The 24,645-nt window shown below is 34.8% G+C and overlaps 4 protein-coding genes across 4 annotated transcripts; 2 read left to right on the top strand and 2 right to left on the bottom strand.

Annotated features, from left to right (window-relative positions):
* LOC139843394 (uncharacterized) lies at positions 1-2,749 on the top strand. Its single transcript, XM_071833463.1, has 4 exons — positions 1-339; positions 918-1,770; positions 1,879-1,948; positions 2,393-2,749. The coding sequence occupies exons 1-4, from the start codon at positions 102-104 to the stop codon at positions 2,504-2,506; spliced, it is 1,275 nt and encodes a 424-aa protein (XP_071689564.1). The 5' UTR covers positions 1-101; the 3' UTR covers positions 2,507-2,749.
* A 3,352-nt stretch (positions 2,750-6,101) lies between these two features.
* LOC139840106 (5-amino-6-(5-phospho-D-ribitylamino)uracil phosphatase, chloroplastic-like) lies at positions 6,102-9,969 on the top strand. Its single transcript, XM_071830331.1, has 11 exons — positions 6,102-6,220; positions 6,362-6,493; positions 6,672-6,740; positions 7,036-7,140; positions 7,288-7,342; positions 7,990-8,063; positions 8,184-8,267; positions 8,374-8,514; positions 9,089-9,154; positions 9,457-9,566; positions 9,651-9,969. The coding sequence occupies exons 1-11, from the start codon at positions 6,134-6,136 to the stop codon at positions 9,817-9,819; spliced, it is 1,092 nt and encodes a 363-aa protein (XP_071686432.1). The 5' UTR covers positions 6,102-6,133; the 3' UTR covers positions 9,820-9,969.
* A 477-nt stretch (positions 9,970-10,446) lies between these two features.
* LOC139840840 (uncharacterized) lies at positions 10,447-17,629 on the bottom strand. Its single transcript, XM_071831083.1, has 12 exons — positions 17,567-17,629; positions 15,274-15,438; positions 13,474-13,620; positions 13,299-13,367; positions 12,808-12,904; positions 12,628-12,712; positions 12,290-12,491; positions 11,977-12,090; positions 11,411-11,542; positions 11,098-11,178; positions 10,627-10,743; positions 10,447-10,551 (listed from the first exon to the last, which is right to left on the bottom strand). The coding sequence occupies exons 1-12, from the start codon at positions 17,627-17,629 to the stop codon at positions 10,447-10,449; spliced, it is 1,377 nt and encodes a 458-aa protein (XP_071687184.1).
* On the bottom strand, positions 17,598-21,477 carry LOC139843783 (mini-chromosome maintenance complex-binding protein). Its single transcript, XM_071833934.1, has 14 exons — positions 21,291-21,477; positions 20,996-21,109; positions 20,799-20,906; positions 20,565-20,690; positions 20,427-20,471; positions 20,201-20,305; positions 19,949-20,113; positions 19,807-19,881; positions 19,603-19,716; positions 19,027-19,229; positions 18,800-18,935; positions 18,492-18,719; positions 18,263-18,330; positions 17,598-17,950 (listed from the first exon to the last, which is right to left on the bottom strand). Exons 1-14 carry the CDS (start codon positions 21,456-21,458, stop codon positions 17,836-17,838), a joined length of 1,770 nt encoding a protein of 589 aa, XP_071690035.1. The 5' UTR covers positions 21,459-21,477; the 3' UTR covers positions 17,598-17,835.
* Positions 21,478-24,645: the final 3,168 nt, after the last annotated feature.

The raw sequence follows: 24,645 nt of genomic DNA, 5'->3' as shown, positions 1-24,645 counted from the left end.
TCTAGCACTCCCCTTTCTTCTAGCGTCTACTTTACACCATTTTTGGCACTATAAATAAATAAAAACAAATAATTAACCGTTTTTACTGTAAATGCAAAGCAATGGATGCAGAAGCTGAATCAGATAAACAACGACGACGTATGATTACAAAATCATCATCAATTAAACGAAAACCCTTAGCCAATCTCACTAACATCATTCATAAACCTCAATCGAAGAAACCTACAACTTCCACCGCCTCCAATTCAAGTATCGGATCCACCCAAAACCCGATCCATCTCCCAATTAGCACTCGATCGGGTCAACACGTTCCTTCTGAACCTCAGAGACTCGCGACCGGTACTGTCACTATCTCAATTTATATGATTAGGGTTTATTCATTAGCTGAGTCGCCTAAATTCGATTTTATATTGGATCGCATGTTAGTGGATTCGTTTTGTTGATACTTATTTACATATGAATTGCATAATTTTTTGTTCAGCTGTAGATATAGTTATTGTTTCATGAATGTTAGGAGAGTGATTCGTACACCACCTATTTTTAGCCGTACACCAACAAATGTGTTTTACACACGGTTGTTCAGTACAACACTGTAAAGCACGTTTGGTGGTGTATGGCTAAAAATATGTGGCGTACGAATCATCACCCGGAATGTTATGACTATAGGATATGGTGTTATTCTTATGGTAAAGTTTTAGTGATTGATGGTTTTATTACAATTCAAGTATGTATAAATCTGAGTGCAGTAATGTGTCTGTGTGGCTTTAGTTAGCTCTGTAATTACTTCATTATCTATTACATATACTTATTGTAGGCAAATTGTGTTTATCCTGTGTGCTTACATTTATGGGCTTATTAATTGTATGTGGATTGTTTTTTAAAGAAGTGTGGCTAAGTTGAACGTTTATGTTGCTTAGATCGTTTGGTTGATGATGAGAATCGTAATTTGGTTGGTCGAAGAAGACAAACCACACAGAATACTAAGAGTAACACAAAGGATGCTGTTTCCTTTCGTCAGCGTACAAGAAACGCTGTGAAAGAAAGTTCTGCGTCTCTTTGTTCACCGACCCTGGAGAAAACTAAGGATCAAGGGAATGTAAATCCGTCTCGGTTGGATAAAACGAAGAACGATGGACAGATTCTTTATAAAAGGAAGGCTACTGATGTTCCATCGAGTGCCCCTCATATGAAGAATGCAAGTAACAGTGTTAACACTCCTGTCCCTCATTCTACCATAATAAAATATTCTCGTCAGTCGAAGAATTTAAAGAATAATGCGGACGACACCCCTGTTTCTCGTTCTACTGTGAACATAAAGGATAAAGGAAAGGAAAATATTGAGATATCTGCTGATAAAGGAAAGACAATTGATGTACCACTTAATTACCGTTCAGTTAAAAATGTAAAGAGTAACATGGCTGAAGCTCGCGAACCCCTTAAAGAGGTGATAATTAAAGATAGAGGGGACATGGATATGGGATCTAGTCATGTTATTACATCTAATTCTGGAATTAATAGAAAGGATAAGGGAAAGGCAATTGCTATGCCAGATGATTATCCTTCTACGACTTATAGAAAGATTAGCATGATGGAAGGTCATTTTCCCCTTAAAGGAATAGTAATTAACGATGGATCGGAAACTGTTTCGGGTTCTAGTCATGCTGATCATGTTCACAAAGATGGCGGGAAGGCGGTTGCGACACCTGTCAGTTATCGTACTCTGGACAAACAAAGTAGCTGTCCACCTCCTTTGAGGTCCACAAGCAATAGGTATCTCTCTATATCTCTATACATATGTGTGTGTGTGTGTGTGTGTGTGTGTGTGTGTGTGTGATTATACTTACTGAGACTGTCCTCTTATGATGTTTGGTTGAGTAGGAATGAGGTAGTTGGATCAGAAGATATAGTTCAACTTAAACCACAAACAGAACCTCCTCCAAATAAAAAGGTATGTTTAACATTTATCTATTACTACATGACAAAGAAAATGCACTGTTTGGCGTTAAGCCATAGCTTAATCAGATTATTAAATGAATAATCAACTACCAAAATGCCTTCTATTAGCACATAATGTTGAGAAAGCTTGTGGACCAACCCTAATGTGGCATATCTCTAGTGTTTATTTCTGCTATACAAAGATAAAAATTTGCAGATCGAACAAGTATATTAAAATGTGGGGCAAAAGATGTTTGGTTGGGTTGGGTGGGGTTGATAAGTACTGTAATAAAATATGACAACTTGCTAGTTTTATGCCAGTTTAATCCATAAACAATTCATTAAAAGCTCTATGCATTAAAAAGACACTTTGGGCAACTTTTGGCCTGTTTGACCCATATTAACTCATATGGGTCGAAATTGCCAAATCTAGTTACATATGGGCATTGTTCTACAGAAACGAAGATGCTCATCAAAGGAAGAATACACATTGCCAAAAGAATATGTGGAGCAGCAGAGAGCTTATTTCAAAGAGATTGATGACTTTGAGTTACTAGTAGAAGAAGTATGAGTTTAAAGATCAACAACAACTACTTCATTACTTATGAAGGTCTGTCTAAGTCTGTTAATGTTACTTGTACAGTCACACTTTATATGTCACTATAAAGCACTTCGTAATCAATTTGACTAAAGGATGATGCTTTGCATTACTGTATTGGCATTTTTGCCCTAGAAAATGGTTGTAGAAAAGATTTTCAAAATCATGTAAATCTTATGGCTGTCTCATTTTTCGTGGTCATCTGGTGTGGTTGTTTTGGTATTTCCCATAACTTCTTGACTTGGATTGTTTTTCTTGATTTTATTTAGAGGTTTAACTTTGTGCTTTTTTCGCTACTCCAATTCATCGATCACTTGGTAAAAGGATTATAATCACTTCGATAACAGTTATCTAAGTGGCCATGTTATAGTTGTTAACATCAATGAGGTTATACATGGTTTGAATTGAATTGCAGATTTGAATCTATTTTATGACCTTGAATATCTGAATGTTGTTTGTATATTCAATTTTCAGAATTTTTTTTATTATCAATTAATTTGGTCTTATTAGTGACATAAAATTTACACACGACATAAAGAATGCACAACGTTAATCCTTCCGTAAATGGTCATAGTAGTCATACTAACCAACTCTCACTGATGTGATTATGTTGAAGACAACGGATCGCAACATGAATGTATTTGCTCAGCATTCTTAATTGGATGCCACATTTTAGTCATTTCGATAGCGATAAAGAGAAGGGGCGGACCTTCCACAGGTTGGCCCCCCAACGATAGTGTATATATGTTTTAAAGTTCGAAGTTTCGTGCATTCATATGTTAAAAGTCGACCTTGTGCCTCCGGTTTCTTATTTTTTCAAGAAATTTAACATTTTGCACCCGTCGAAAGTTCCTGGAACCACCGCTGTAAAGAGATGTACAAACAATTGCTCTATAGATCTTTAGACATGAAATACTAATATCAATCTACAACACCAAAACAACACCAAAGCAATGACATTAGTTGGTACCTAGCGAGTCAAATCCTGAGCCAACATGTCACGCAATCCAACCATCAAGAAAGAAAGAAAATAAATTAGAAGACAAAAAGCAATTAGAATGTAGATTTCTAATAAAGAAGTTGATCGAGTACAACTCAACAGTTTGCAATGACCCATTTCTCTCAGCAGTTGCATTTGTTAAATACATGTATTCTTGATATGATTAGAGATATTTAGAGTTTGGTTTTGTTACTTGTAGATTATTGGCCGAATGTACCTACTTTTTGTAACAATCATCTATTTATCCTTAACTAGTATGAATATGAGTTTTGAATGCAGCTTTATCATTTTATACAGCAGACTCAAAATGTTGAGGTCCAAACAACAAACTTAAATTAATGATGGTTGATATTTTGTTATGAATTTGAGATAATTTGAAAAATACTTTCTTCGGGCATACGCACAGCGGCAATTCTATTAAGGAAGGGGTGGTATCACGTGACACCACTATTTTAGAATATTTTTCAAAAAGTACTCTATTCCAAATTATATAGGACATTAATATAAGTTTGTAAAACATAGTGATATGCTTTTTACTCGACTTCTCAATACTAACGGCAGTAGTAAATTTCAGTTGACCACTGTTCGAGTTATTTGTATATTAGTATGTGTTACTATGCCGTGGATTAGGCTATATGAATTTGAGTGTTGCTAAATAGTCATCAGAATTTACATCTTCTCTGAAGTTTTTTTGACATTTGAAGTCAAATTACAATATCTAAAAACAGTATATGCTTATCTTCAAAAGTTGAGCACCAAGAGCTCTCCATACATTAGTTTAAAAAATTTATACTTGCAACTCCGACCTCCATGTGATCTAGCCTCATTAAAAATTCACACTTTTATAGTGTTCTACTCCGTATTATGGAAGTTATTAACAAAACCAATGTTATTTTAAGTCTCTGTCTTGTTCCAGCCTTAAACTCTTTTTTCACGAAGTGTGTCCTTAGTGCCTAGTATGATCTCTAAATAGTAACAAAACAAGCAAAATCTTCTACCCGTGTTAACACTATATCCGATTTTATTATATTTATCGAATCAAGTTTTGACAAAACGCATACTTTTGTTTTTAAAAAATTATGACCAAGTGATTGGTAAAGTCTTGAGAGTAAATATTGCCTCCTTATCTCATATTTGATCAGGGTTGTAAGGTTGTATTGCATGATCCTTGATCTATCAAACGTATCCCAGAGAACATCATTTATAAGCTTCGAACAAGATTGTTTTCTTTTAAAGAGTTCTTTATATCTGTCTAGATGATCAAGATCTTATTTTCTCTTAACGAGTTCTTTATATCTATCCATAAACATCTTTATCTTATCTTATTAACAATTTACATTACAATCATCAAACGTAAGGAAATTTTTTAGATTATGAATAAAACAAAATATATCCAAGATATAATAGTTGAACCTAACTCCTCTATTTAGTTTTCAATTGGGCTGACATAATATTTAAAGTGTTATTCGTATACTATTAAATTGTATCTGTTCACTGTTAAATCATGTTAAAGGGTTGTAATGTACACCATTACAATGTGAAGTTGTGATGTGGTCCAGCGGCTGGTGGTCTGCCTCTTTTAGGGGAGGTTAGGAGTTCGACACCCGTTGGCTACATATTAACCCACAATTTCATCCCTGTTTTACTGTCCATGCCCCGTATGGGATGGGTGCGGGTTTTCTCCTGGCGGGTATAACTGTGTAGGAGATGAACGCGTGCTGTCCAAAAAAAAAATGTACACCATTAGAATGTGTGTTTAATGATGTACGTATAAATTTTAGTCGTGTACGGCTCATCGCTTAACATAAATACCTTGTTAATGAATCAATTAAATTATTTTCAGCTCCTTTACCGTAAAGAAAGTAAAATGAAATAGAAATAGAAATATTATATGGCTTTGAAAATCGAAGTAACCCATCAACATATTTGAGTTCGAGTTATTATTTTATTTTTTATTTTTTATTAGCGAGGAAAACCCTATGAACGAGTATATTGATTCCCCGTAGAGGTCACCGCGATGGTAATTTAGTGGTTGGAGAACATGTCATGGGTTGAACCCTGCCCCATGTCACTTTAAGCACGGATTACACGAGATTTTTCTCTCACATGTAGGCCGTGAGACCGGTCGGTGTGGGTCGCCAGAGGGTCGGTCTTAGCTTCTTTTTTTTTACTCCCCATAGAGGGTAAACTAGGGTAATCAAGCCCTTGAACGCGAGACTTGGTACCAGATGAATTACGTACAAGGCGCACCCTCACGTCACACTTTCTTTTTGAACGAAACATAGCTTTGCCAAGATTCGAACCTGGGTAAAGTTCGAGTTATGTTGTGGACTACTTAACGAGCGACTCCTAACAAATATTTATAAAACCATAGTGAATCCAATTTAGCATATAGGAATAAAAACAATATTCTGGTGAGCCACACTATTTAATAAAAAAAAAAAAAAAAAAAAAAAAAAAAAACTACTGGAATTTGATATTTTTCCCCTCGCAATTGGGGCAAAATTCATCCCCAAAAATAAAACCACAAATAGAACACTACAACAATAGTTCATCATCTTCTTTATCACCAACCAACAGTAACTAACTAAATCAAAACCATGGAATCTGCTTTTGGTTTCCGGTTGATTCCAACTACTACTACTTCATTTCTTCCGTCCCACCTGCCAATTAACCTCAGATTACCGGTTAGTTTTATTAAAAGAAAAAAATCATTCTATTTGTAATTTATTATAGATATACATGTATGTATCTATATATATATATATATATATATATATATATATATATATATATATATGTTGATGATTGCTTTATTGTTTCAACAGAGCTTACAACGTTCGAGCTTCGTTGAGCAACAAAGTAATAGGAAAAACATAATTAGAAGTTGTTATGGGTCTGAAGAAATTGGGCCCCTTGATGGCTTACAGTTTACACCCACCAAGATTTTTATGGAAGAGGTTAGTTTTTTTTTATTATTTTTTTTATTAATTTTTTTTTTTATGTATATTATGTAATCCTGATGGGTTAATTTAGTAGAAAGATGGGTTAATTTAGTAGAAAGATGGGTTAATTCTGAAATATTTTGGGTAAAAATTGTATTTTTATAATGGAGTTTACTAAAAATTGCATTTTTAGGCAATTGGAGCTGAATATGGAGAAGGTTTTGAGACATTTAGACCAGATGGACCATTGAAAGTTGATGTTGTAAGTATTATTCTGTCTATTAGCTTTTTGTAGTAGCTTTGTTGTGATTAATAAGTCTGACCTAATTCTTATTAAATGTTGTTAAATTAAAATTTTATCCGTCTACCTCCGATTTTCACATTTAAGTATTTGATTATTGTGTTTGATACAAACTTGTAATTACTAATCGGTTATGTAAGCAAAACCAGACACACCCGTAGCAGCTTTGTTGAGGAAGATTGTGAAGTCGAATTTTGTTCAAGTTGATCATTCATCCATTTGATGTAACATTGAATTTGTATTTCTTTGCATGAAGGATTTTTTGAATGATAGATTACAAGAGGGTTTTCTAAAAAGAATTCGATATGCTATGAAGCCTGATGAAGCTTATGGACTTATTTTTTCATGGGATAATGTGGTGGTGAGCTCCCTTTTAATAAAAAATTCATTTAAATGAATTTTGAATCTAAACTGAAATGATGAACTCTAATTGTTTACTGTGTGGTTTAAAAGCTTGAGCACTATTTTTATTCAAATTTTAAACTGTATTTGCGTATGACGTGATCAGGCGGGTACTCAAGCTTTGAAGTTGAGTGCTTGGAAAGAACTTGCACGTGAGGAAGGTATGTGGTTGTGTTTCCCATGTTTCCAAGAATGCAGTTTGAATTCTTGTACAAATACGATACGTTGCGCATAAATTTGAATATCGTACATGGATTAATGAGAGGGAAAAAAAAAGACTTTGATAGTACACAAATTTTAGTTATACATTAGAAGTTATCAGTCACAAATAAATATTACTCATAGTAGTTTCATCTAAATTCTGACATGTTACACATGCGTGTGTGCATGCAAGGTTGTAAAAGTCGCGGGTCGGGGACGATTCGGTCGGGAACTTGGAAGGATGAGACGGGGGCGAGTTGGGTGTTAACCAACATTGACTTTTAGTACTAAATAAATCAAACATATATATAAGTCACAAAAGCTAATTTTAATAAATATTTTAGTTTTGACCGACGCAAGCCGAATTTTTAGGTGTTTATGGGAGAAACTGGACGGGTTAGTTTCTAAACCGACTCGTCAGCTGCCTCAATCGACCTATACAACAACGGTGTATGTAAGATAATGTCAGGGTGTATGCATATGATTTATATCATAGATTGAGAACCCACTTAAACAAAGGGCAAGGCTCTATAAATTTCTCTTAGTAGACTGTAACTATACATGAATCAATTTTTGAAATAGTCTTAGCGTTGTTTTATTTATGCAGGAAAAGAAATTCCCGAAAACGACAATATTCAAAGGCTTTTGCTTCATGGTGCTCCGGATCATGTTTTAGATAAGGTTTGATGCTTATTAAAATTCAAGATTCCGTTTTGACACCAATCACATCTAATAAAAAGCTCTGTAATTGATTCGTTTGGTGTTCCCGGAATTTATTTTATTAAATGTTTGAGCTTTTAGGTGTTAATGTGGGAGAAGGAAGAATGTGAATTGGAAAGATTAAGTTCAAAGCTTTCACAGTTGTATAGCAACAATCTTCTCAAGGTTATGTTTTTTTTTTTTTTAATTATTTAAGTTGTTGGATTATGTTTATTTTTATATTAAAAAAGAACTCATTGCTGAAAATCATACTTCTGTTTTTCAATATTAGCTTTCAGAACCCATGGAAGGTCTGAAAGAATGGTTGGATGCGGTATGTACTGCACGCATTCCTTGTGCTGTTGTTTCGAGTCTCGATAGGCGAATTATGGTTGAAATATTGGAAAACTTAGGGCTTATGAAGTATTTTCAGGTATGTATGAGCTATCGTTTGTATGAGCAAAGAATACGTTTGTATGAAAATCTGACATGGTTGATGAAAATGTAAGTTATTATGTCAAAATTTAGGTTAAAGAAGAGGTGATAATCAGTACTGTTACAGTTGGTATAAAATTAATTATGCAAACATTAAAAACTGGTCATTGTCACTTCAAGTTGCAATAATTAGTTTCATAACACAAATACATAGACTCCTTTTGTGGGTGTAATTTTAAATGTTTTGTATTTCGAATCAGCTAGTCATTAATAAATGATTTAATGTCTAAAGTAGTAAGTCATCTGTTAAACGGGTTTACGGATGAGATTTTCCCATTTAGCTTACCTGAGGAGGGTGAGGTTTTTTTACTCGGATGTACGTGACCTAACCGGGCTATTCCGTGACCCTTTCCGTTTGTTTCCCTAGCCACCGCAACATGTGCTGCTAGTGGGATTTGAACCTGAGACGTCCGATATACCATAACACAGCCAACCACTAGGCCATCTTTGATTTCGAGAATACGTTAATAAATCCACATGACTAATATGTTTTCTTTTATATGAACTTATAGGCAATAGTAACAGAGGAAGATGGCATGGATTCCATGGCTCATAGATTACTTTCTGCAGCAGTTAAGGTAAATGTCCAAAACAGTCCCCTTCTGTAACCTTACCGAAATCAAATATGAATTGGCCCTTCTATTTCAATACCTTTGCATGTTATACAAGTTTTAATAATCAGATAATAAGAATATTTAACTTTTTAGTAATAAAATTACCATAATAAGAATATTTAACTTTTTAGTAATAAAATTACCACAAATAAAAGCTGAGATGAGAATAGGTATTGCAGAGTAGGTTAGAAATAGGGGTTATGGATAATGAAGATGATGTTCCAAAAATGATCACGAGTGAGAATTAAAATTTTGTCGTTTTGCAGTTGGATAGAAAACCATCGAAATGTGTGGTGTTTGAAGATGATCCTCGTGGCATAACTGCCGCCCACAACTGCACAATGATGGTGGTGGCACTTATCGGTGCACATCCAGCGTATGAAGTTCAAACCTCTCGCTGATAATTTATGATAATTTTGGTAAATGAAGATTAATTAATATCTGACATGAAAACCTACAGGTATGATCTGGTGCAGGCTGATCTTGCTGTCGGTGGATTTAATGAACTATCGGTGATCAATCTTCGAAGACTTTTTGCACACACGGGTTCAACTTTTATGGAACTACAGAAGCAAGTTGTAGAGAAAACACCTCCAAGAAGGAGACTTACAATTGACACCATTTACTGATTCTACTAAATTTCTTTCTGTAAATTTTTGTCAAGTTTCAAAGTTTGAATCTTGTTATCAATTTCTGATGTTGATAACAATTATTATTATTATTATTGTGTATATATAAAAGAACTTGCATACATATAATTAGAAAGTAGTGCATCTCAAATACAAATCAATATGCCTACAAGTAACTTGTCCTTTGTTCAGAAAATTGAAAATCTGATAAGACCGCGTATAAGTAACAACTCCATTTACATCATGTTGTTATTTAGGGTTACTTTGAGTATTGACACAGTTGTATTGTATACCTATTTGAAATAATGTCACAACTTCACAAGACAAAGAAACATGCCACGTCAAGTGATCCGGCAATTTATATCTTGACACGAATATCAGTTGATACACAAAACCTATGCAAGAGAACACGCAATTGGGATAGTTTTCGGAGTCCCTTAATCAAAATTTATACACCACTACATATTTGAACACATTCAAATGTTTGCTGCATACATCTTAAACTGTGGTAAAAATTTGTTTCCTACTGTAAGATCATGTTGTCCATCCAAATGTTATGACCAGATATAAAAGTGTACTAAAGGCCCCAACAGCACTTGTGGTCGGTAACCTAAGAATTTTAATGTTCTAAATATGTAAAATTTCAGAAGAATGAGAAATTTTGTGCGACTTTGCAAGTTGTGTTTGTCGTCGTCCTAAATGGAATCCTGTTACCATCCATAATAAGCACACCTGATGTGTATATTCAAATGATGATTCAGTTACATCAACCAATTATAAAATTAGACACTAATAAATTATACATACCGGTAATGCATAAAGAGAGACAGTGGTGGTTTTGCCATTAAGACTACTGTAGAGCATCTTGTACATTCCGGCTGCAGTAGCATCTCCAAGCCTTTGAACAACAACATCTATGCATACCTGTCGCATAGGTTGTTGATTGTGAAAACCAAGTGTTATTCGACACGTGTGTGTGTGTGTGTGTCAAGGTTGCAAAAATTGCTACTTGGAGAGTACTCGGTCGGGATTTTTTAGAGAGTACTTTGCAACTCGGGGAGTAGTCTGATGTTGACCAAGTTTGACTTCACCGATTTTGACCGAGTTTAACTTCACCGATTTTGACCGAGTTTAACTTCACCGATTTTGGCCAAGTTTTAACCACTTTTGACCAAGTTTGACCGAGTATTTGCCGAGTACCCCGGAGTTGCAAAATTACTCACTGAGTAATTCCGAGTTCTGTAACATTTGGGGGGGGGGGGGGGGGTTTGGGGGTACCTTTGCTTTGTATTTCTCATCCTGTGACACAACTGTAAAAAGGAGTTCTCTACCGGGTCTGGTTACAACATAGTTTACCACCTGCAAAAAAGGTAAATTGCTTTGAATATTGTGTGGGCCACCTTAGGATAAGGGAGAGGATATTCACACCAAACAAATTAATGTATGCACCAAAATGCATAAAGATTAGACCACATGATATAAGTAAACCACAACATTACTTTGGTGTATCATCAAATAATAACACTAATAATCTACATATAGTTTCGATTACGATCATATTATGCTTCATAACATGAGTAGCAATTTAAACCTTCCGAAAGGTCTCCAACACTGCAACTGCCATGTAGGTAGGCCATATAGCAATCACGATCAAATTTACGAAGGCGATAAATGGTGCCGAGCAAAGAGCTGTAGTAATCCCTGCAACAGTAAGAATTCTTCCCTAAAATAGAAAACATTACTTAGCAATAAATTAAATGAATGTACTGTATATCATTATGATTCTAATAAAATACATTATATTAATTATAGTTTGATAGAACCCACCTTTGTGGTCCAGTGGTTCACCCCTTTGCATTATTGCATTGGGATAGGGGTGGGGAGGTCTCAAGTTCGAGTCTCTCCCCTTAAAAATATTCGTGGGATTTATTTCCTAAAAGCCGAATTGCCCTGGGGAAGGTTTTACCGATCCGTATTCAGGACCCAGGTCCGACCGCCTGCCCCTCGGGATGGTATAAGGTTCGGATCCCTGTAATGCGGTTCGGGTTTCCTGCCCGAAAGCGAGTGCGTGCGTGGCAAATGAGAGTATTCGATGGCAACAACTTGCCTTTAAAAAAAATTATAGTTTGATAAATATATTCGAAATATATAACATACCGTCAGAGTAAGTTGACCAGCAAGGATAAAAACAGCAATGAAACTATTGATCTGTGCAAATGATTGTCTTCTTCCCGTAGGGCTCGCAACAGTTGAGGCAATTATAGTCATTTTCTGCATTTGATTGACATAAAACAAATCAACACAAAAGAAGTAGTAACTAGTTATGTGAAAACTTCAATTATTCGTTAAGTATTTTAAATACTCTTTCATTATCAAAAAGAGAAACCTTGTAAACACAAATTAATACATTCAATTCATTTACAGCTCAAATGACCAGCAAATGAAAACAGCAAATAAATATTTTCTTCACCTGAAAGTAGAAGAACGAAGAGGTAACTGCACTTAGCCACAATAATAACGATACGTATAACAAATAAGTTGATGACCATATAAGGCGAAGTCCTTCAAGCATAGCCCAAAACCGAGGCTTTGTTGAAGCAGCAGCTGAGCTGGCAGTCCATAAAGAAGATTCCTTGTTACCAAATTTCTCATCCTGATGTTTGATTTCAGTTCTTCCATTATTGAAAAAAAAAAAAATCAATAAGTAATTTAGGAAAAAATAAATAACAGAATAGAACATAGCAGAACAAAATTTAAGCGAGTTCAAAATTAAGAACAAAACATTAAGCTAATATGAAATATCTATACTCAAAACTATGAGACACATCCTTGTGTATTCTTTCAGATGACTGGGCAGCCAGTTCCATCAAGAGAGAAGCAATTAAAAGCAGATCTGGAAATAAGGGGAAAAAAAAAAAAAAAAACGTAAGATAAGAATCACATACATGAGTGTAAAAAGTGGGAAGATAAGAACAAGAGAACACCTACATGGTCCCAACCAAGACATTGTTGTGGCAAACAACGAACCAAAAAGCTGGCCGAATGTAGCACCAGCACCGATAAATCCAAACAATCTTGAACCTGACTGAATAAGCGAAAGATAAAAATATGCAGGAGAAGATGTGCATTCTTGTTGCATTGCAGTCAGAGGTGGATGACTTAAACACATTACATGAGTTGGGTTGTGTTTTACCTAATAAGGGTCAAATCGAAATATTTAATTGACATGTGAATGGGTTAGATAAGTTGAAAGTCTCCCTAAGTCTATTTTTAAATTATATATCCTCCTACATTGTATTATTTTATCAGAGATAAAATTACATGGTAAAAAAACTAGTTTATTTGTAACTATAACTAATACATAAATTACGTACAGCATTTTTTAAAAATAAACAAAAGTGCTTGAGAGTCAACCCAGGCTGACCCATTATGACCTGTACTAAACAATATCTCTTTTAACCTGAAATAGCAGTGCATACCTCACTGTCCATGGCATCAATGACTCTTGCCCAGGTTGAAGATATAGATATAAGATTTAACAGAGCAACCTGTACATTGTGAAAATTATTACTTAAAACACAAATTATGTTAGTGGTGTTCCAAAATCACAACTACTAAGAATAGTTGCGAGAACAAGAGAAAATAATTTAATACCCATAAGAAGAATCCAATTCTAACTGAAACGTAGAACCGTCCATGGTACTCTGAATCACTAGGATTTCTTGAAGGAGATGACACCATCCATAAAATGAAAAACAGAACAAGACTTGCACTAAAAAACCTGTGTATGAACACCAAAGCCTGGAATTTAACAAATATTTGTTACAGGGTGATCTATAAAGGAGTAAATCTCCATGATGTATGTATTGTCATGAAGCTAGACGTCAGCCAAAGGAAGTGCCACGAGAAAAAGGAATTTTTGTAGCATTTCAAATTACATTTATATCAAATAACATTTCAAGATATACGACTAAATAAAATATATAAGTTCATAAACAAATTTATGTAGATAAAATAAACACAGTTGTTGCAAAAAAAGTAAAGAATTTTCAGAATCAGTGAGGAATGAGCTAGCTAAGCTTTATAGCTCAATAAATATATTTATGTATTTTGAATGCATCCATATAAATTTAACGAGAAAACGATGTTCAAGAGACATTGTTATTTGTACAATCTATGGTATGTAGTTTGGAAGTTGTGTGCAAAACCGCAAATTCTGGTCTGTACCAAATGTTCATTAGTTACTTGATTCTTCTGGCAGTTCATTTAGGCTATTCTTATTCAATGAATTAATGGCATATAACAGAATGAGAGTCTAATTTTGGCTATGTAAGTAACGAACATTACATTTACCATTACATAAATTCTAGATCAGAAGCTATAGGAGTTCAAACACAATTTGGAAAGTGTAGTCCTATAGATGTTGTACACTTATCTTGCTCCAAAAGGTCAAACAAAAAAGCACGTATGGGTTGTTCACGCCTTCTTGATGGCATCGTGTTACTTGACAAGACAAGTCAAGTGATAATGGAAGGCTATAATTTGGTTAATAAGGTTTTACCACACGTAACATGATTTTACCACAACCAAAGGGCTAATAACATAGTGGTATCGAGGTAACTAATCAACAGTGGACTATGGGTGTGTGTCAGTGTGTGTGTGTGTTTGTCGTTCCAAAAAAAACATAGTTTTACCACACGTCCACCTAATCATCCTCATTAATTGCTACTTCCATCCTCTTCTCATGTGTCTTTGTCATTAGCCAACACTCTTATTCGTATAACATGCATGGTCTAATAACAATGGAGCACAATGTCACAGCCAAAAAGGAGTTTAACTACACTAAAAGATTAAATATATTCTTTATTTGAATAAATGTCAACTGAAGATTTGTAGAATCTTTCAAGAACAGTAATCATCATGTCCTACCAAACAATAAAAACACCTCCCTATGACAAAAATTACAAAACAATCAATTCAAACAAAAAACCTATAAGAGTGCTCCCAACGGTTGTGTCACCACCACCGCCCAGGGCGCCGATGGCAGCAAACCGCCCTGACGGACGCCCTGCTCTGCCCTGGCGTTTCCTTCTATTCAAAGTAGAAAGCAGCATGGAAGTAAAGGTCATTTTTTGGAAGAGGTATGGAATATTAATGGTACTTTTTGCATGTATATTTGTACATTTAATTAATTAAATAATATAGTACGTCCCAATTTTATGAGTAAGTATGTCATAGTTGTTACTTGTTAGTGTTTAGTCCTGGGAAGGAATACTAATGTGGTGCTGCTCCAGATGAGGAAGCTTGTCATGGTTGGGAGCACTCTAATAACACATCATGTAAATGCTAAATAGAACTACATACATGATACATATACATATAAATATTACATATTACATATACATAATTAAATTAAACAAAAAAATATATATATATTAGGGATTGTATACGTACCTTAGCTTTAGAAAACTTGGATGATGAGAAAGTTAGGGTTGAAAGAGGGGCAGCAATTAAAGTCAAAATCAATGATCCAACAAATAGGCCAGGGAGGTTATCTAAACCTAATGAAATAGCGCCTTCATCTCGTAGAGGTAAAACAACAAAATATGCACTTAATACCTGCAATTAAATTGATTCAAATTGTAATGAATTCAGGGTTTAATTATGGAAATTAGATAATGAATTGATAGAAGGTGAATAATAATTACGAAGAAAAAAGAGCAAGTGGAGTAGAAAACGTTGTAGGTTTCATGAGGATGAATTGTAACGAATATTGATATGAAGGATTCTAATTTTTGTCTACTGATTATCATTTGAATTTTTATCTTCTATATACTTATTTTTTTTTTCTAATTTTAATGGTGGTTGTGAAGAATCACAGTAGAAGAAATCGATTGATCAACAGAAAAAGGAAGATGAGTGGGGATTTGAATTATTTTGTATCGCGCTCGACGTCAAATGAGGTTTTTTAGACCATAGAAGAAAAATTTTACAGTGACATGTGAAATTTATTCATGAAAAAATTAATGAAATAATCAAAATATTTGCTCTCTCAAAACTAGACATCGTCAGAACTTTATTTCTTTTACCAAATTAGACACGGATTTCGACTTCAAATTAGGGGTGGTCAGTATTTGGTTTGAAACCGTGGAACCCGAAAACCAAACCGAATTTGATAAACGGTTTTCGGATCGCGTCAAACCGAAACCGAATTTGAATTCGGTTTTCGGTTCAGTTTTCGGTTTTGAAAATTCTGAATTCGGTTTAACCAAAAACCGATTTCAATACCGAATTCAAAATTTTTATATATTTAATTTGTATATTTATGTTTTAGTGTCATTATAATTTGGGATTCAATCAATAAAGTATATTCTCACCCATATGAAGATTTGGTAGCTCACATTATAATTATGTTACTTAAATTATTATGTTCTTCTTCTTAATAACAGAAGCAGTAAACGTCATAATTAAGCTATAAATATTAATAAATCATCGAATTCTTGATAATTTAATAATACGTCATTGTTTTAGGATATAAATAACTAAGACATCAGTAACGCCACAATTAAACTATCAACGTTCTCAGTTTTTTCATAATATTCGGTTTTAACACCCCTACTTCAAATGAATTTGAATTCGGTTTTCGGTTTGGTTTGGCTTTAACTTTGAATTCGGTTTTCGGTTTTGCCTAAAAAAACACCGAACCGAATAAACCGAACAAACCAAAAACCGAACAAACCGAAAACCGAACCGATGAACACCCCTACTTCAAATGAAGTTTTTTTTCACACTATTGAAAATGAGAATTGATATTTCTAATTTCATATTTGATATATCCTCTCAAAATTTCTAATATACCCTTAATTGCTTTATACAAATTATTTCGCGAAAAAGACCTTTCGCTAAAATGCAAACTAAAATCTGAAATTACTTGCTAGTTCGCTTAAATTCATTTCAAGTCTGCGTGAACCAAGTGAATATAAGTTGCATAATAACAAAAGCAAGGTATGATCCTGTTGTGGATTCTAACATTACAGTTTCTTATCTTAGTACTATCTCTTTTCATGACAGAGTGCCGAGTAAGTTGACTTATATTAAGAGTTGTAACTTATTGACGGATTGTGAATGTTTTATTGAAGGATTTAAGATTTAAGAATTATGGCAACCTTCACGATGGAAAATGCTAAGAGATTGAGCCGTTTTTAAGAGGTTTTTAATTGTCGAATTTGGTTAGTGCTTCGCTCTTGATTAGAGATCTATGCTTAGCTTATATCGTTTCTATATTGTTTGGTTAGTGTTAAGAAGTCGGAAGTATATTAAAAGTCTAAAACGTATACAACCTCTTGATTACTAACTTAATTTCTACACATTAATCGATCTCAATTTCTACCTTCCACTAACGTTTCGGTGCATAATAAGAAGAAAAGGAAGAAAAAATGGGTCCAATGGGTGGAAATGGAAGCTTTCGGCGTATTTATCAGAGACGTTTGATTACTTTATTGTGCGCTTTTGATCGTTGGGTAGTAGATGGTTCTTAATCTTCCGTTTCGTCGGATAGATTGACTTTCATCTCTTTTGTTTTAGTTTGAGTCATTTTTAGACTTAGTTCCGCTTTTGTGTTGTTAGCTTGTTCGTCTTTTTAGTTTAGCTCGTTAGTTTAGTTTGTATGTTTCTAGGAGGTTTCATCTATTGATGAACTTCCTTGTAACAAAGTTCATCCGTTTTTGCACCCAAAAAAAAAACTAACTTGATTCAGTAAGTTTTTGTTATTTGCAGGAAAAAAACTAACATGATCGGTTTGAAATAACATCTAGTAGCAGTATGATTATGTGCAAGCTCATTCTTCCAAACATGTTTCCAAAGTTAGACAGGAAATGGGAAGACCAAAACGCAGTAGCCATGAATTAAAGGGAATCGTATATTCAAACGAGGTGCTACATGGATGCTTAAAACAACATATTTAAATCTGAAACACAAAAGCTACCCAATTGATCATGGGTTCTCACTGACTGCCCCTTACTGGAGCCTCTCTTTTCTTAGCCTTTCGAATTCTTTCACCATTTGCCAGTGTTCATGTGTAAGACATGTCTCACCCATGCTCAACGACATTAAACGACCCATAGTAAGCCATCTGTAAATTAGAAATTGCAAAATTCATAAGCAATAGGCGTGGCCTAGACATCAAATCAATATAATTTTGATTACAAGAAACCGGATTAAAGATGTCTAACAGAACAAAAGTAACCAAAAACTTGAAATACTAGATTCTTGTTTATATTTTTGTACGTCACACTTGACAACCAAGTTTTAGAGATAAAATCCCTTGTGAACATGAACACCAACAATTAACCATTTCGAACCATCATCCAACCCAACAGTTCCACCCATTTTGCCACCTCTACTTACAATAATATGATGGGACTAGAATCAGCCAAAAACAAACCTGTTAAAATCTTCAGTCCCCAAACTCAGATCAACTTGTCTAGCTGCAACCATATCATCTTCCACCACCTGCCATTGCATTGCATTGCATTGTACACATTAATTAATTAATATCAATATAACAATTTCATCTTGATATTGTGTTTCCCGTTTATCCCTTACAATTAAAACAACTTGTATACAATACGATAGAAAGTTGTAAATGAATAACAAAATCAACTCAGATGTACCTTTTGTATTTCTGTCCCAATAGAATGTGGCAACGATCTAAGACTCGCCAAATACCATCTCCACGCATTTAACGTTTGTTCATTTTCAATTCCAATGGAGCCCACAGACGATGGGTGAAAAGGGAGAACAATATCAGCTGGTAAGATGTTTGATTTTCCTTCAGAAAGAATCAGTATTTGAACATCTGCATCCATCTTCATTTTATAATATTTAAAATCATATTCCACCTGCAAATAAGTCAAAATATAAATAAATCACAACATTATAGTCTATCACATTGTATAAACAATGTTTACATACAAACTACCTTTTGGAGATCCATTAAATCCTTTAGCAATTGAGTATTCTCCACACCATTACTGTTTAAAGTCCCTGATTGTAACGTTGTCTCGTCTATTGTAAAATGTGAGCCTTCTGCACATTGAAGAACGCCTGGCACAAGTCTGCAAATTCATGACACAAAAACGTTTATATGTTATAAAATTTAAGTTTAGACGTTAAAGACTGAAATACTAAAGCATTACACTAGTATACCTGTTTGTTTCGTAATCTTTTACAGGGCTAAGTGAAGCATTGTTAAGATATTCAACTGTTAGGGGCATACGATGAGTGAATGGTAAGAGGTTGTTCAATGCATCGTTTATACGGTTACCAAACACCGAGATACTTGACTTGTCAAAACCAGTTAGATTGAGTGATAATTTCCCAACTGCAATCGAGTCCACTCTTACATGAACCTGTACCAACAATTCTTACTATAAAAAGGATAAAGCATCACTGATAAAGAATCACACGCTATGTAGAGGTGAAAAAAAGCATATCAGGTGTATTGGGCAACAGGTCAAAATGGGCTAGGTCAAATCAGGTTAATATTTGGTATGGGTCAAAATGGATTAATCCATAACTCTATTCGTCAGTGACAAACTTTTCTTTCGAATAAAACAATTTCTGAGGTTATATGCATTAAAATACAGTTTTCACAACTCATTTGTTCTGTTCCCATTGAAAGTTGATTTTTCGAATTTAACCCATTTGACACGGTGACAGATCGGGTCAAACTATACAGTCACAGGTAAATGGAAAATTGAGACTTTTGATGCAAATTCTAACCTTTGACAACAAGTGTAACAACAAAAAATGAGCCGCTAACTCATCGTCACCAAGAATTACAGTAAGATGGCGCAACAGGGACTCACGTATTCCTTTCACCAAATGCGGTTTTGGCTGTAAGATCACAAAAAGCAATACGTAATCAACATTATCAACAAACAATAAAGTAGTGGTTTAGCAACGAATCAGATCAACACCACCTACCTCCAATGTTGGTGAGGTAATAATCATGTAATTTAGTGACAGCTTTCGGTGTACAATACAATGAAGACGTGGCACCTAAAACATAATAGTAACATGTTAAAACAATCATAAAAGAACAGAACAGACTTGCTAAAAGTCCAACCTTGCTAGACGGTAGGTTGACTGATTCTTCTTCTACAAAAGAATTTGCGAATTCATTTTCATTTTCACCACTTTTATCATCTTTAACATCAGGGTCAAATGTAAGGACACCAATAAACTCAAACACATCGTTTAGCTTCAATTCAGACTCTGGAGAGTCATATATCTGCAAAAAAAAATTAAAAAAAATTGAGACTTTTTTGAGTTTTATCGATTATGTGATATTGGGGCTTAAGATGAAAAAGAATTTCACCTTCACTAGACAAGCGAAAATATTTCTATCAGAATCAGGCACCGTGCTAGAACCGCAGCCTGTTTCCTCAATCGTATTCTCCATTGGAATAGATTCACCTTCTCGCTGTTCAAACAAGATTTTAGTATAAACAAACTACAATGTAAAAATTATTTTGATTGACAAACTATATAAAGAAAATAACCAAAATCAATATATAGTCGTTCGAAACAATTTATTAGCTCACCATTTTCTTAGCACGTGGAGAACTCGGCATCTCATTACCAGTATCCTATCATCAACAAACTTATACGTCAAACAACATGTCAAGCTTTCAACTTTTTTAAAGGTATGCTTAATAATTTCAACTTAACTACAAACATACTTGCATTTCCACCTCTTCAGAAACAGAATAGGTATCCCTCTGTCGCTTCTCTCGGTTTGCCAATGCGGTAGACGTATGTATCGCACCATCAGAAGTCGAATCAGCCCATGAGTTTAGTCCAGGGACCTACAAAGAAACAAACAATTGTGCACTCAATAACAAAATAACATAAGCAACTGACAGTGTAAATTCGATTCTAACAAGCCCTCTCTTTTTAAATTTGCGAGTACTCACAGGAACACAGTAGAGTAGCCGACGCTCCCATAATCGTGTATCGGACGAAGAACCCATAGGAAATTGAGAAATGTCTGTAAACTTGTTGGTATTCCACGTCCCTTCATTCTACATTACATTGCACAATCTTAATAATAATCCCAAATTTTAATTGTATTCTAAATAAATGTTGTTAACCAAAGGCAGGCATAACATACCTTATAAACACCAGCATAAAACTCATTCCCCAACATATCTTGTACCATTCCACGAAACCGAACTAACGAATTCGGTTGAATCGACGAAACTGTTAACGGAGTAAGTAATGGGACCTATAATAATAATAATTAATAAATTAAATTTATTAACTAGTATTTCATCAATCAATCAACAAACTTAAAAAAACAGTTATACAAAATCATAAACCCTAGAACCTTTTCCGGCGGCAATCTATAAAATATACACTATCAATTATCGTAAAGTAACATAAACCCTAGAAATGTATAGTAGTACCTGATTAAGGCCATGGTTATCAAACAGGAAGTCACGGAAGATATCGGAGACGCCCCAATCTTTGCGGTCGAAAGAGGCCGGGTCTGAACCGGAAGCAACCGCCTTGTCAAAAGTGAACCGGACGGCACCGAGCGGGTTAGTCAGGCAGTCGTATTGACGTCCCACCATCTCCAGATTTAGTTAAATTAAGATTAGATACAGATGCAAATTGTTGTGTTTTGTGGATTTGTGTGTGATGGATGTGATATGTGAACTGTGTTCATCGGCTTCCCGCGCTAACTGTAGTATTAAGTAGGCTTCTGCTTTCCCGCCAATATGACTAGGGTTGCGCGGATTCCCGCCAATTTTATCCATTAGACCAAGCGCTGTGACAGCGTGTACAACTTCATGTTTAAATATAATGAAATTCTTCAATTTACACTTATTTGTTAACGTTAAAATACGATACAAATTTGGAATAATATGAAATTTGTAAATATGTATGGAAAAATATTTAGATATTAATATGTATAAAAAGATATCTAGATATTAGAAAATATAAGAAAAATCTAGAAAAAAAAATATAGATATTTATATAGAAATATCTAAATATTTATTTTTCCATGAAAATATCTAGTTTCTAGAAACTTCCATGGACTAGTATAAATATGGGTGGTGATTTCATTTGTAAGGTGTGGGTAAGTGAAGAGTGAAGTAGAGAAGAAGTAAGAAGTGAAGAAGAGTTAGAAGTAGAAGTTGTGAATAAGTAAGAGTGTGAGTTGAGTCCATAAGATTGTAATTGTTTCTTTGTATTAATAAAAGTGTTCTTTGTTAAGTTTCCCGGTTAAGCCTTAGTTCGTGTTTGAGTTCTTAGTGCACTTGTGTTATTTTTATTATATGGTCGGCTCTGCCGCCTAAGTGATATATGGTCGGTTATACCGTCTGAATGATATATGGTCGACACTGTCGCCTAAGTATTATTGTGCACTAAGGATTTATAATATTAAAGGCTAACCAACGTCAAAGTGTTGGTCTAGTGAGTGAGTATAACCTAGGTCCTCTATAGTGGGCGTGTTAGGCTCGTCGAAGCTTTCAACAATTGGTATCAGAGCAGGTCGTTCGGGACCATTGCTAGTGGAGGTACTCATCAGTAAACGTTGGACGTTTACATCGACTTGTTTTCACCAAGGCTCTAAGGGAGATTCTGTCGGATCACAGTTAGGAACTGTGAAAGCTCATCGGTCTGGGACCAAGTTTATTGGACGTTGGACGTCATGATGGCAGATCTTGCAAGTATGAGCAGTGGAATCAAGAGTCTCAATAACCACAACTATGGTTATTGGCGGACTTGCATAGAATCCTACCTACAAGGACAGGATTTATGGGAAATAGTTGATGGTAGTGACACAACGCCTCCACCGAAAGAAAATGCCGAAGCCATGAGAAAATGGAACATCAAGGCCGGGAAGGCTTTATTTATATTGAAGACTACAATCGAGGAGGATCTATTGGAGCACATTCGTGACGAGAAAACACCAAAGGCAGCTTGGGAAACTTTTGAAAAATTATTTTCAAAGAAGAATGAAGCACGCCTCCAGCTCTTGAAAAATGAACTCGCAGTTATCTCACAAGGAAGTCTATCTATTTCTCAGTATTTCACCAAGGTGAAATCTATTTGTCGTGAGATATCTCAACTTGCTCCTGAAGAGAAAGTGAGTGATGCAAGGATGAAGAGAATTATCATCCACGGCTTAAGGTCCGAGTATAATGGATTTATAGCCGCTGTGAGAGGATGACCTACTCAACCATCATTAATAGAGCTGGAGAATTTACTGGCTAATCAAGAGGCATTAGCCAAGCAGATGAATGAAGTAATCATAAAAGACGGAGAAGATGCACTCTTCACCAATAAGAAGAAAGTAACATCTCAAAGACAAGATGCGATGAAAGAAAGTCAGACATATGGATGGAAGAGTCACCCAAAGTCAAAAGGCAACGCTTCAGGGGGAGCTCGGGGAGCTCAACAAGGAAGAAGAGATCATCGCCAACAACATGGGGAAAATGATAAGAGAAAGAATGGTGAATGCTTCAATTGTGGCAAGAAGGGTCATTTTGCTCGAGATTGTAAATTCCCCAAAAGGCGAACTTTTGAAGGAAATGTGACAACCGCAAGATATGAGAAGAAAGAGGTCACATTTGAAGCAACCATTAATGAGGAAACATGGGATGCAGAAGCTGGATTTTCTGTTGAAGCTGGCATGGATGATCAAGCTCTTGCAGCAACCTTAAAGTCAACAATAAACTACAAAGATGATTGGATCATCGATTCTGGGTGCTCAAATCATATGACCAATGATGAGACAAAGCTGCAAGAAATGGATGATTACAAAGGAAAGAGAGTCGTGTTTGAAATGTCCAGTTCTTATTGATTAAAAACGTTCCATATTAATTGATTTCGTTGCGAGGTTTTGACCTCTATATGAGACGTTTTTCAAAGACTGCATTCATTTTTAAAACAAACCATAACCTTTATTTCATAAATAAAGGTTTAAAAAGCTTTACGTAGATTATCAAATAATGATAATCTAAAATATCCTGTTTACACACGACCATTACATAATGGTTTACAATACAAATATGTTACATCGAAATTAGTTTCTTGAATGCAGTTTTTACACAATATCATACAAACATGGACTCCAAATTTTGTCCTTATTTTAGTATGCAACAGCGGAAGCTCTTAATATTCACCTGAGAATAAACATGCTTTAAACGTCAACAAAAATGTTGGTGAGTTATAGGTTTAACCTATATATATCAAATCGTAACAATAGACCACAAGATTTCATATTTCAATACACATCCCATACATAGAGATAAAAATCATTCATATGGTGAACACCTGGTAACCGACATTAACAAGATGCATATATAAGAATATCCCCATCATTCCGGGACACCCTTCGGATATGATATAAATTTCGAAGTACTAAAGCATCCGGTACTTTGGATGGGGTTTGTTAGGCCCAATAGATCTATCTTTAGGATTCGCGTCAATTAGGGTGTCTGTTCCCTAATTCTTAGATTACCAGACTTAATAAAAAGGGGCATATTCGATTTCGATAATTCAACCATAGAATGTAGTTTCACGTACTTGTGTCTATTTTGTAAATCATTTATAAAACCTGCATGTATTCTCATCCCAAAAATATTAGATTTTAAAAGTGGGACTATAACTCACTTTCACAGATTTTTACTTCGTCGGGAAGTAAGACTTGGCCACTGGTTGATTCACGAACCTATAACAATATATACATATATATCAAAGTATGTTCAAAATATATTTACAACACTTTTAATATATTTTGATGTTTTA

Source organism: Rutidosis leptorrhynchoides, chromosome 4 (genome assembly GCF_046630445.1).
Source record: "Rutidosis leptorrhynchoides isolate AG116_Rl617_1_P2 chromosome 4, CSIRO_AGI_Rlap_v1, whole genome shotgun sequence".
NCBI classification, from domain to species: Eukaryota; Viridiplantae; Streptophyta; class Magnoliopsida; order Asterales; family Asteraceae; genus Rutidosis; species Rutidosis leptorrhynchoides.
Note: the sequence above shows the minus strand (reverse complement) of the source record. Positions and strands in the feature narration are given on the sequence as shown.